This window comes from Toxorhynchites rutilus, chromosome 3, assembly GCF_029784135.1.
Source record: "Toxorhynchites rutilus septentrionalis strain SRP chromosome 3, ASM2978413v1, whole genome shotgun sequence".
Taxonomy (NCBI): Eukaryota; Metazoa; Arthropoda; class Insecta; order Diptera; family Culicidae; genus Toxorhynchites; species Toxorhynchites rutilus.
Window position 1 is genome coordinate 327,926,210 of NC_073746.1, and position 13,608 is coordinate 327,939,817.

At 38.9% G+C, this 13,608-nt stretch overlaps 1 protein-coding gene across 1 annotated transcript; it reads left to right on the forward strand.

Annotated features, from left to right (window-relative positions):
• The first annotated feature begins 760 nt into the window (after positions 1-760).
• LOC129775205 (heterogeneous nuclear ribonucleoprotein 27C) lies at positions 761-13,156 on the forward strand. Its single transcript, XM_055779598.1, has one exon. It carries the CDS (start codon positions 1,216-1,218, stop codon positions 2,413-2,415), a length of 1,200 nt encoding a protein of 399 aa, XP_055635573.1. The 5' UTR covers positions 761-1,215; the 3' UTR covers positions 2,416-13,156.
• Positions 13,157-13,608: the final 452 nt, after the last annotated feature.

Here is a 13,608-nt window from a genome sequence, read left to right on the forward strand (position 1 = left end):
GAGCGTCAGAGGAAAGTGGTGTCCGAAGTAACAGTCGAGTGCTTAAAATTCGAATCTGTACATTGGTCATTTTTTGTATCGGCGATAAAAAGGTGAAAAGGATAGATACTTGAACGATTGTTTTCTCAATGCATTAAATGATTGATAACTAATAGTGTGAATCCATTAACTCGATTTGTTTACATTTGTTACTTAGGACGTTTTCAAAAGTTACGCGAGAATGTTTCTGATGCAATAAAATTTAATATCAGTTCTTTGTTCCTTGTTAAGGTTTCAACATTAGATAAAAACGATTTACGAGAACTCATCAGTTTTCTATCTGACAATCAAAAGAAACCAAATTTGACAGATGTTACACCTGATTGAATTATCAATAATTTATATTTCAATACATAATGCTTGTATATGAACATGCTGCTCAAACTACAATTCTTATATCTTCTTGAAATTGTAAAAAGGAAACGTATATTGAACATTAATCCTTTGTAAATCAACAATAATAAGTCAACGTTAAAATGATTCGATAATAATTCAATAAACCAAAAATAAGATATTCGCAGCAAGCTTTGTATTTTCAATTTCTTTCCCGGTTTTCAATATTTAGCCGTCTCCATAGAACGCACAACCCACTGGGCAGTTCAAATATAGCTGACGCGCACGGATTTTGCTGACGGAGGTAGAAAATTTCCCATTCACCGCGGTACGAAATCGGCAGCCATCTTGTGTTTTCGTGCACTTTTTCGTTCTAACCTAAAAATAAATGCCTACCCATGATATTCGCCTCACCACTCATCATAGCCTACCTACATGTTATTTAGATTTCTAAGAAGTTTAATCTTTTTTAGTTTTCTAATTAGTATTTAAGGCATTATTAAGGTTAAAGCAGAGATTTAAGTATAATAATTTTAATAATTGAAACGTAAAGAAGCAGATACCGATAAAATATAGACAGTAAGTAAGTTAGTTTTATCGTAAAAAGCAAAAATTTCGTGGCAAGTGTTCGGGCAGAGCCAGAAGAAATTTTTCGAAGAGAAAATTTTTCCCTGCGTGAAGTGATTTCGGTAAAGGGAAGAAGAAGAAGAAGCAGTAAGGGTAATAGGAAAGCAAGGCAAGAAGCTTGCTCGGAAATCCCCGCGCGTGTGGTGAAGAAGAAGCCAAGAAGTTTCGTTCGGGAGTGAGTGGATTATTGGTTCAGCCAAAATTAGTGCATTTAGGATGCATCCGTCGAAGAAGATGAACGCGGCGGAGTTAGACGATCACGAGAAGGGAAAGTTGTTTGTTGGTGGATTGTCCTGGGAGACAACGCAGGAAAATCTGCAGCACTATTTTGGCCGCTACGGCGAGGTCATTGACTGTGTGGTGATGAAGAACAACGAAACGGGCCGGTCTCGTGGGTTCGGATTTGTGACTTTCGCCAACCCGGATAACGTGGAGCGCGCGCTGGAAAATGGACCGCATACGTTGGATGGCCGGACGATCGACCCGAAGCCGTGTAATCCCAGGTCTCTGCATAAGCCGAAGCGCACCGGTGGCTATCCGAAGGTGTTTCTGGGAGGATTGCCGCCAAATATCACCGAGACGGATCTGCGCAGCTTCTTCAGTCGGTATGGTAATGTAATGGAAGTGGTTATTATGTACGATCAGGAGAAGAAGAAAAGCAGGGGTTTTGGTTTCCTCTCGTTTGAGAACGAAGCTGCTGTGGAGCGCGCAACGGCGGAACATTTTGTAAACATCAGTGGCAAGCAGGTGGAAATTAAGAAAGCTGAACCGAGAGATGGCAGTGGTAACAATAACAGCATGAATGCCGATTCCTATCAGTGGGGATCTCCGCAGGCTCCACCGATGGGCAATGGACAGATGGGAGGCCCGCCAATAAATATGCAGTCGAATATGATGCAGGGTTATCAGGGCTGGGGTGCCTCGCAACCTCAGCAGGGCTATGGAGGCTATGGAGCCTCGGCTGGAGCGGCCAACGCATACCAAGGTTGGGGAGCTCCTCCACCACAGCAATGGGGTAATTATAATGCTACCCCTCAGCAGACTCAAGGGTATGGTGGATATGACATGTACAACAGCTCCGGGGCTGGAAGTGCCGGTGGTTATGGATCCGGAAACTGGAACTCGTGGAATATGCCACCCAATACTGGCTCGACTGGTTCGGCGGATATGTACTCGAGGCCACAGTCTGGTCCGACGACAGGTCCTGCTGGATCGGCTGGCCCAACTGCGGGAGGCCCATCGAAGCCCGGATCGGAGTACGGCGGTGGTTCGGCGTATGGTTCCGGAGCGGCCGGTGGCTACGGAGGATACTATCAGAACGAGCAGAATACGGCGGCCGCTTACAACAACCGGCCTCGGTCAGCTTATGGCGGTGGTAACGATGCCACCTCGCAGCCACCTTATCCAGCATTTTGAGAGATGACGACGAGCAGGATGCAACCGCCGCAGCAGCCGCAGTCGATGCATTTTGCGCAGCCCCAAAACAACACAACCACGACGGCGGCGGCGGCGGCAGCAGCGGTCGCAGCCTCCTTCGATCGAAGTTTGATTGGAACGAAATCATAAGAAGAAGGAAACGATTGATTCTTATTTTTTAATATTGAAGAAAAGAAAACTAATTATACATATATATTAGAATGAAAAAGCACTATCTAAGGAAGGGAGAACAATTATACATATATTATTAAAAGAGAAGAAATAAAAAAACCGCAAAGAAGTTTAAATTAAATCATACACTCACACAATTGGAAAGAAGGCAAAGCATAAAAGCATAGACATAAATACACATCTATCTAATATATCTTTATTGATTAGTGTTAGGAGAGAGGCAGAAAGAAAAACAAAAACGAAGAAATTCAAAGGAGAAATTGTTTAAACTATTGATTACTTGATAAATAAAAAGAAAACTTGAAAATAAGATATAAACAGTTGTTCAGATGTTAATAAGATTCAACAAAGAGAGAGAAAAAACAGTACACTGATAAATGGAAGCAAACAAAACACAAACACACACACACAAACCCACACACTCACACAGTGACACATTTGAATTAGTAAAACAAATCTAGCACTCTCAGTAAAATACATAAATTCAATCGTATTTAGATGAAAGCAAATTTTTCGAGGGTAGCTCTCTCGTTGGAACTCGGCGGCTTGCTTCACAACACTTTCCAGGTGTGGAGAACCAGTTGAACAAGGTTCCATCGGGGCAGCTGCCCGAGGCTCACTCTTAAGCATTAGTCCCTCGTTATTGAAGTCGAAAATAAAGAGCTGACTGAGGAAAAATGAAAATGATGGCAAAAAAAAATTGTAAAAAGCGTCACTCAGAGAAAAAAAAACATGCAAAACTCTAGTAAATTTATTTCTTTTTCTAAAACAAACCATTTGCGACAACCCACTAAAATCCATTGCGCGTGGTGTAGGATGAGAAAACAAAACAAATAAAAAAAAACAGTAAAACCCCCAACACAACTTTTTTTTTCTAGAACGGAACGATAAGGATATACATTACTATACTTAATCAGGTACCCATAATAATAGCGAAAAAAAAGCGAGAAGAAAACACTATTCTTCCGAGGAGAGTGATGAGCGCGTCCTTTTTAAGTAATTGTGTAAAGAAAAAAGTGGCAGGTGATGATTGTTTCGCGTTTGATTTTACGACTTTTGTTTCTTTGTTATTAAGCTTACTCCCTAAGGAAACAATGAAGAGACTCAGAGCTAAAGCCTGTTTATTTTTTAATTTTTTAAGTTTTCGTCGTTCTTGTTAAGGACTTAATATTTATCCGGGATAGAATTAACAAAGTCCAGCGCCCGCCCCGCCCCCTCTTAATAGGACAAAAAAGCAGCAGACAAATGCAACACAACAGGCAAAGAAAGTTTTGTGCGCGCGAAAAACTCTTAGAGATATGTTTCATTTTTTAAATTTAGAACCCTCGCAAGCGAGTAAATCAACACAAAATCACACTCTTGTAATCTTAGAAGAAAACTGCAACAACGTAACATGAGGAATGGTAATGTGTTTTCAAAACATAAATATTAACGAAGAACTCTTTGATCACTCGTGTTCAAGCTTAACTTTAGAAGAAAAGGGATAATGTTTGTTTTTTTTAAAACTAACGATAACAAAATGATGAGATAATAGAGACAACCTGACGAGAAGAAAGAGAGTCTAGCGAATAATTATTATGGGTAAGTTTGATAAGACATAAGTAAACCTACAAAAATAAAAAAACTGAAACCAACAAATTAGTGATGCGAACGATAGGAAATAAAGTCTCTCCCCATTTTTTGTAAGGAATAAAACATGTAAACTACAAGTTTAAAATTAAAAAAAATTACAGCTGAGTCGAGTACACTTCAACTGATTAGTAATGCCAAGCAAATAGAACCGGAAACCGGAAGAGTTTTCTTGCGTTTTTGTTTTCCAAACGAAGAGAGATGCAAAGCTAGAACAAGAAATAAGTTACTTCTAATCCTAATCTAGAGTCTTTTGAAAATAGTGAAAGAAGAAGAAAATGAAAAAAATGAAGATAAAGAGGAAGACACACGATTACAAAACTGATTACACTAAGAGCATTCATTGATATACATTGATAATATAGAGCCAGATTAAGAAGACAGAAGAAGAAGAGCAGAGAGACGAGAGTGAAAATTCTATTGGAACAAAGTTAAACAACGTGAAGAGAAAAGCGGAAGAGCCTCCTTTTGTGTGTTTGATTTCTTCGTCGGGACTTGTACAAAGAGTGCGTTAAAGAAGAAGAAGAAGTGAAAAACAAAGTTCGATAAGTTGATGGATTAATGTCTTTAATTAGTTTTCTAACTTTCTGTTTCCTTTCTCGTTTACCTGTTTTGCTTTCCAAGCCGAAGGAGAAACATAACGATTAATTACAAGTAACTACAGCAGAAAATCATTAGTAATCATATTTAATAATATAAACTACAAGAAACAAAATAAGATTTAATCTATATTCACTATTTAGAAGAACAAGCTGGATGAGGGTGTGAGATTTTTTTCTCTTTATTTTATTTCTTTTTTTTTAACTGAATATACTACGTTTATCGTCACTTATCATTTCGTTTATTTTTTTTTGCTTTCTCTCGGTATTCCTGATATGATACATAGATATGAAAACATTATTTTTTGGTGTATTGAAGCAGTGGAGATAACCTAAATATTTTTGAAGATAATTATTCTGATTCTTTCCTTCTGTTCAATTATAACTAGAAGAAGGTTTAATAAAGTGAGAAAATGACAAAAATTCGGCTGCTTTTGTTTTTATTTTAGCAAAGAAATTCGTTTAGGTTTTTTTTTGGATCTTGATTTTTCTTTCTGTTTGGCTGGCGACAGCAGGCTTTGGTTTCGGATGGTGCGAAAAATTGGGCTGACCAAGATCATGGTGGGTAGAAGTGCGTACAGTAGCTGTTCAGTGATTAAGCTAGCAGTAGGCAGTGGACAGAAGAATTATAATGTGATTTAATAAGGTGAAATTGTTGGGAGTTCCGGTGAGCTGTACTAAGTAGTGTGAAAAAGTGCAGCTTCACAACATCGTCACAAATGTTTGTGGATATTGAAATCATTTTTTCGGCGAGTTTTTTCTTGAAATAACACAAAAACATATAATATAGTGATATTTTATTTTCTATGATAGCTTTTCCTAGCGAATAATTTGTTTTCTGCAATGTATATGAATCAGACATTCTTGTTCGAGGACGAACGACTCTATTGAGAGCTTTCTTTTCCAAATAAATATTCTTATTTGAACGCATTTGGCGTTAGGGAGTTAAATTTTTTCAACAATTATGCTTATGAATTGCGATAATAATATGTAACTGCTTAGTCGCGTTTGACTCGAGGTTATTATTTCAATGTGTTGTTTGTAATTATAATTTTGGTATCTCGCAATGCTCTGTGGCCGACACGGGATATTTTATTGAGATAAAGCTGACCATTAATCAGCAACGGACCCTATTTTGGAATTTTTTTTGGATGGTGGTTTAAAAATAAGACAGATAATTGAGTTTGATAAATTTCCCATGGAAAGTAATTATATTAGCTCACTTGCAAAAAAAATCTACGCCCTTGCAAGTGGCCTTCCGGCAGTTAGCCGGAACATTCGCCATGGCGGACGAAAACATGGATGTAGGCATGTTTTTGACTTATTTCTTTGTTTTATTAATCAATTCCTTCTCAGTGTTTGCGACAAAATTGTTGGAGTAGATCTTACGCTTCAGGTTTGCCTAGGAATTCTCGATGGGACGCAGCTGGGAGACGTTGGGCGAGTTCGCCGACTTGGGTAACACATCGATATTCAGCCGCTCCATCTTCTCTAATGATCGTTTCGAGTAGTGTGCCAACGTCAGATCCGGCCAGAACACTGCGTCTTCGCTCTTATGGTATTTCTCGATGAACGACGCAACTTCCGGCAGGCACTATAAATTTCCCCGTTCACGGCCAGTCCGGAGCTAAAGAAGAGCGGCTTTGACATCCGTTTCTCGCTGATTGTCAGCTACAGCAGCACCTTCTCAGGGACCTTGGTGTGTAAAATAAACTTCACTTCGGAGCTCACTTCCTTCGTGGGGGAAGTAAAATACGAAGTGCCATGCCAGTCGTTGCCACCCAGGGTGAGACAGGTCTCGTCGTCCATCACCACCGCCACGTTGCGATTCGCCGGGAAAATCAACTTGTTCAACTTGAGCTGCAGCTCCGATACCGGGCTTTCTTACGATGCTCTGATTGTTGCCCCGTAGTGCCAAGATGTTGTAGATGCCAGAACGGGCGTATCTGGCGTCCACAAAGTGCCACACGATGTCCGTTTTCGACGTGGCGGGGTACCGTTCTTTGAAGGCTCACACTTCTGAACGGAGTAGCTACACTGTTTTCTCCATCACAGTTAGAGTTCGATGGATAGAGCTGTCAATTTTTTTCTGCTGACACATGGGTTACTACAACTGATGCTGCATCGAGGGATCCAGGATAGAATGGTCACTGGCAATTTTGGTTTGCGTTGTTTGCGTCTGTAAAGAGTTGTGTATGTATTGACGTGACTAAGTAAATGTTTATCGATCGGATAGGAGGAATATGGGACAAGGATACAACGGATGAAACTTCATTAAGTGCGATTTACATATAACATCTACGTCGCGTTCACGCCACGTCACGTTACGTCAATTATTCTCCCAGGTAATTCTTATGAAAACATTCACAGACACTAGCAACGGCAAGTTAGCCGTCGGCAAAATAAGTCCAAGAGAATAGTTGATGGAACGGTGACAGGACGTTGTATGTGTAGCGCACATTAAACGTTGACATCGACGTTTCTGAGGAAAAGGTATAAATGTTTAGAGATATCACGTGAATGAAATCACGACCTACATTCATCCCTTGAACCATGCTCGACCGAACTCATTTTCACTCCACATGCGCTACCAATTTCGAATTCAGGCAGCTCACACTCCCTTTTAAAATCGAGCCCATGAGAAAAGGCGTTCGAAGGACAGTGGCTTCCCGACTAAACTTTAACACACATAGGATCACTGTATTCAACTGCTTTAGCATGACCAGGGTGCCCTAGCTTTAATTTGCATCCTGCGACAACAAACGAAATAAGCTTAGGTTTAGCAGCCATGACAAAATCATGATCCGATAGATTAGCGCGATATACGAGATGAATAAATAGGTGCCTGCTTAACGGCTGCTGTTAAGCTAATTACAACACGTGCTGTATCATCTTGGCTCAGGAAACATTGTATCAGATCTAACTTCACATTATTTCTCCAAATAGATCGTTGGAATTACATAAGAGCTTAAATGAATTGGGACTCCATTAATTTGTTGATGCACGGCTAGATAAAAAAATGACAGGAGAATTGTCCAAATACGGGAGATAAACTTGGTTGGAGATTCCTACTGAAGGGTGCACTTCTTGAGTAAAGTCCTTATAATATAAAGATTTGGAACTTGTCTGAGGAGTCAGTAGGAGTAGATTATCAAAGTTATCAATATCACTAATGAATTAATGATCTGACAACGGATGAGAAATCTGTAAGATAATTCTGTGAACCTCTGCGAAGCTCTGCCAATACTTCGAGACTCATCGTATGTGTCGAATGCAAAGATCCCATGGCTATACGTATGCAACGATATTGTATCTTCTCCAGCTTGAGCATATGCGATCTGGCAGCAGATTGGAAGCAAAAGCTCGTTGTTTTGTATAGCCTAATGGGTCTCCTGAATGGACACCCCAGCATGTCCCGGTTAGTGTTTGAAGAAAGTTGATTCTTTGCTGGCATATCTGTTTCAGATACACAATGTGTATTCCAGCAATCAATAGACAAACATAGAGAGCATGATTGTTTTGCTGGATAGGAGAAGCTGGAATCGGGCTGGATCGTGCTCTCTAGAAAAAAAACAAGAATTTCGGTTTTCTCCGTAGAGAACTCGATACCCAGTTTGAGAGCCCACGTCAACAGGTTGTTCAGAGTATCTTGGTCAGGAACCTTACGGTAGGCACCTAGAACTAATAGGAGTACCGGTAAGTTTCTTCATTTTTTATCAACAAATTATGCTTTATTCTGCAAAAATGGTTACAAATTTAATATTCAAAGTATTGCCCATCGGTAGTCACAACTTTTTCCCATCTTTCTGGCAATTCACGGATCCCTTTGCGGAAATAATCGGTCGGTTTGTCGGCTAACCACGAATCGATCCAATTTTTGACATCAACAAAATTGGAAATGCCGAACCAGGCAATGTTGCATCGATCGAAAAAGGTAGTAATCGGACGAAGCAATGTCTTGAGAATACGCCGGGCGGGATAGGGCCTCCCATTTCAGCGTTTCGAAGTATGTTTTGACCGGTTTCGCGACATACGGTCGCGTATTGTCGTACTGCAAAATAACTTTAACGTGTCTTTGCTCGTATTGTGGCCTCGTCGGTAGAGGTTCCCCGTAATGGTTTCGTTCGGTTTTAGCAGCATAGTACACCACACCCAGCTGGTCCCACCAAATAGACAGCATAACCTTTTCATCGCCAGTAACAATACGATGCAAAAACCCTTTCTTTTATGTGGTTGGAGCAGTTTTTCGCACGTGAAAAAACGGCGTTCGACGTCTCGTGGCTTCAATTCATACGGTACCCAATGTCCTATCTTTCGGATCATTCCCATAGCTTTTAAACGATAGGATTTGTGACGGATCTTGATCGAGTAGAGCCTCCAATTCTTCATCTTCAAACTTTTTTGGCGGTCCGGAAGGTTCTTCGTCTTCCAAGTCAAAATTACCACTTTTAAACTGTGTAAACCACGTCTGACACGTTCGCTCAGTTGGAGCATGGTCACCATAAACTTCCATCAATATGCGATGACTTTCCACAGATTTTTTCTTCATATTGATGTAATGAAGTAACACTCCCCGCAAAAACACACTACTTGAAGTGGCAAAAAACTATGTTGTTTACGCTTCAACTTTTTGACATATATGGAGATTTGATTCACTGGAATAATAATCATGTTACGCCATCTGTTGTAAAACCGAAGAAACTTACCGGAGCTGCCATCAGAGAAGATCATGTACTTTTCTGGCGTTAAAAACCTTTGCTGAAATCAAACTGCGTGGCTGACAGCAAATCGTTCGTTTTGATCCACTTGTCCAAACAAAGTAGAATTATTTTCTTTAACAACTTACGAATACAGGATGACATGGCCTATGGCCTAATCGACCTATACGAATTGTGATCGCAAGCCGGCTTGTTGGGGCTTCGTATGGATGTTACTCTTACTTGTCTCCAGTCGTTGGAATTCAAGTCGAACAAGTTCAGCAAATGCTGTTTCGCCAAGTTGGGAAAATTCTTCTACAAGTTCTATTTGCTTTTATCCGACCCCGGTACTGAATTGTTACATGAAAGGAGGGTAATTCAGAACTTCACCATCGAAAAATTCTTATTATCGTATCGCGACCTCCCTTGACAAACTATTGACGAACTTCCGTCAATATCTACGCTTTTTCGCCTCAATCAAACTATTTAGTTCTAGGATTCGGTACTTTCGAAACCACTCCACTATCCCATTTTTCCTGAATTTGAAAGCGGATAATTTCTCGAGCATTGTTTGTTCCACCAGAGTTAAAGGGGACGACGTTAAAAAATGGTAACAGGGACAGATCGATACTGTCTTATGATAATGATCGATGTTAAAAACGCTTTCAATAGCGCCATTTGGGAGGCTGAGTTGTCTCACCCAATGACGGTCTCTGGTCTGTGATCTCTGGAACCGATTTCTGATTTAAGAAACATCGCTAGGGCAGAGATCGATGGAGATCACGGAAAAAGTTTCACATGGCTTTTCATTCTTGGGCCTACGCTTCGGAACATACTGTTCGACGATGTGTTGACGCTGAAGATGCCCAGAAGTGTTGGTTTCGTGGATGACGTCGATTTAACAGTAGCCGGCATCATCTTTGCGAATGCTATAAACATAAAGACGTGGTATTTGTATGTGTATGTCGACCTATTAGCTTTAACAAAAAGTTATGTTAGTTTGAATTTTGGCGCTTGGAAATTGTTTCAAATCAACTGATTGACACATGGTCCACTCTGTCTGCACATGATATAGAGCCTTATCGCCATGGTTATTAGCACATGGTCTGCTCTGGCTGCATACTATGATAGGTTTTCGTTGATCAATCATAACGATTTCGATCCGTTTTTCGTGCTGTCTGCATGATTTTCCAAAATTGATGAATGTGGGGTGTAGTTTACGAAATGCTTATTCTAATGCAATCAATAACTCGATTTTTAAAATTTTGCGACTTGGTCCGCTCTGACTTAACACCAACCAATTGTGAATCATTTGAATCATCGAAAGGTGCATATCGAACATTCTATCAGGATTCTATTGTGGAGGATCAGACATTACCATTGATCAGGTCTATAAACTCGATCACCGTTGACTACTACGATTTAAACGAGGCTCATGTACCTGTACTGAAATAGTTGTCGCATGTTATGAGTGCGTTAATTAACTCCACTTGTCAGAGATAAGCAAAGGTACATCGGAGTAATAGTTTACAACCATCTGCAAAACAACAAAAGTACACATCTCTCCCAGTCTTTGTTGGAATGATTCACCGTAAAATCAATTGCACCGATTAGGTAGCTCTTTGAGGATTAAGTTTATCTTCCCTTCAATAGTTGTCGACCTGCTAAGGGACAAATTGTTTTTGTTTTTGTGCCCGTCGTCGCCATCCAAGCATATTGAGGGCGTCTCCAGTGCTCCGAGAGGTTGAATTAAACGATCTTGGAAAACTAACTAACCTACCTGTACCGTGAGTCGCCACCAGCCGGATAGAAACTCGTTGGGACAAAAACAATTCTTTCAGCTAATTGAAGCAAAAAAATATATTTCTAGACTTATTATATAAAAAAAAGATAATATTGCCACGGTTGAACACAATTCAGCGAAACATGAGGGTGAATGTAACAGATTCATGCCGATTATGGATTCGATTTTGTGTTCTGTAAAGCTACCCATCCATAAAAATTCATTTATTAAGTTAGCATATCCCAGATGGAACAGATTTAATGACAGAGGTAGTAGAAGCTAGCAGAACTAATACAAAAAACCCTACAAAATAATATTAAAAATGTACGCTAAGATTGAAGCTATAATCAAAATCAATAAAAAAAAAGAAGATGGAGTGTTTGTACAGACACGTTTTTGTTGTATTTTTTACAGGAAGCCAAACACAAGTGAGGTTGGAAAATACCTGAGACGATTTGGAATGAGGCGAACAAACAATTTAGTATGAAAATAGGGCAATTGAAAAGACTGGTTATTCTCAACATTTGAATTAAGAAATTGTACGAGACGGAGTAAAAAAACACTAGGGATAAAATAGCAGCATAAGGCAGTCAGTTTTAGGTTGATCTCCTGTTCCCCACAGATCTTTGAGTTTTGTTAGATAAAAATACTGTCAACGGAAGAAGTCAAGAGCAGATTGGCTAGATAACTAGAGCTAGGACAGTTTTTTGTGAATAAAGTTTGTTGTTTTTCTATCAGCAGGAGCCATTTCGTATCAAATAGGGAAATAGAATAACACATAATGCGAACGTGGAAGAACTCAACAGTGTTGCTTACGTTTTGCTTCACCGAACTTGTTTTTGGAAATCAATCTCCTGAACATATGAACTCTGATTGAAGATGTGATGTAAGTCTAACTTAAAGTATTTCAGAATCAAGCTAAATAAGAATCCAACTCAAGAAACATTAGCGATATCTAGGCAAGGTATGGATAAGACATTGTAGAATAAAAAACAACAACAACAATACAATGCAAATTTGCAAGTAAGTTCCGATAATGATATAAACAAGTAGTAAATCATACAGAAGACAAATTAGAGAATAACATAAAAAAGATTGCTGAAAGAATTGGTTTTTCCCTCGTCCGAGCGACTTTGACACTTCCAGATTTTGTTACCATCCCCTCAGACCAGAACCTTGACCGAATTCAAACAGAAAAACTTTGTAAATTGTTAAATTAGAATGTATAAGAGTTATATTGAACGAAAACTGTGAGATTAAATCTTGGTAAGATACATGAAAATTAACAAAATTAAGTGAAAGCTAAACATTTGAGCAAGAGGATTATTTTTTAATTTGACATTGCCTTATTAACTATAAAGAAACGAACTACAAGAAAGAGATATCGCGGAAACCTTATATATAATACACTGAGGATTACATTACACGTACACTGATGGACAGGCAGTGGCAAACGCACGCTCTTCAAAGGCGAAGGATATGCTAACAGAAAAATATAATATGGGGACAGAAATAATTATCATATTTTGATTAAGTATATCAATGTATTCTATATTCTGTATTAAATAAAAATTACGATATAATATATATGAAATATATGGGAGAATACTATTTTAAAAATAACTGCGTATAAATATGAATTAAAACTTGATGTAATAAAACAAAGCATATATATGAAGTATTCGAATGTGCAAACCAAGCAAAAAAAAAAACAATGAAGGATGTAAATGGTGTGTCTATATGCATTTTCAGTTTCAAGAATCTCTTCGTAACACTTCTCACAGGACAGTATAATGATAATTTAGTTCTAGTCGATTCATACCGAACTCAAGCAAATAAAATGGTGAAAATGCTCTACAAATATGTATAAAATGGACATGTAGGATTACGGATGGATGGAGCCAAAATCTTATACACACATCAATAAAATAGGATACAGCGAAAGCTGCGCTACCATTATAGAGGAGCGAGTGAAATAAATTTAAAAAAAACAGAGAAACGTAGTTTGAGGATCTGGGTTCATATACCTTTACGTCAACTTCTCATTCAATATTCATCTTCTTTGGTTATATCAATAAAAATACTGGTTGTTTGTATGAAACTTCATTGCACAAAAAGAACATCAGTTTGGCTGAGTATTTGTTGTCCGAACTTCAATTAATTGAAAGTTTTCCGTTTGTGAGCGTTATGAACGTTCGAAAATTTAAAAAGAAAACGTGGCATCCAATTTAATATCACCTATCAATTTGATTGTACACAGACTAGCATGCAAGAAGAATTAGATTTGTCGTCC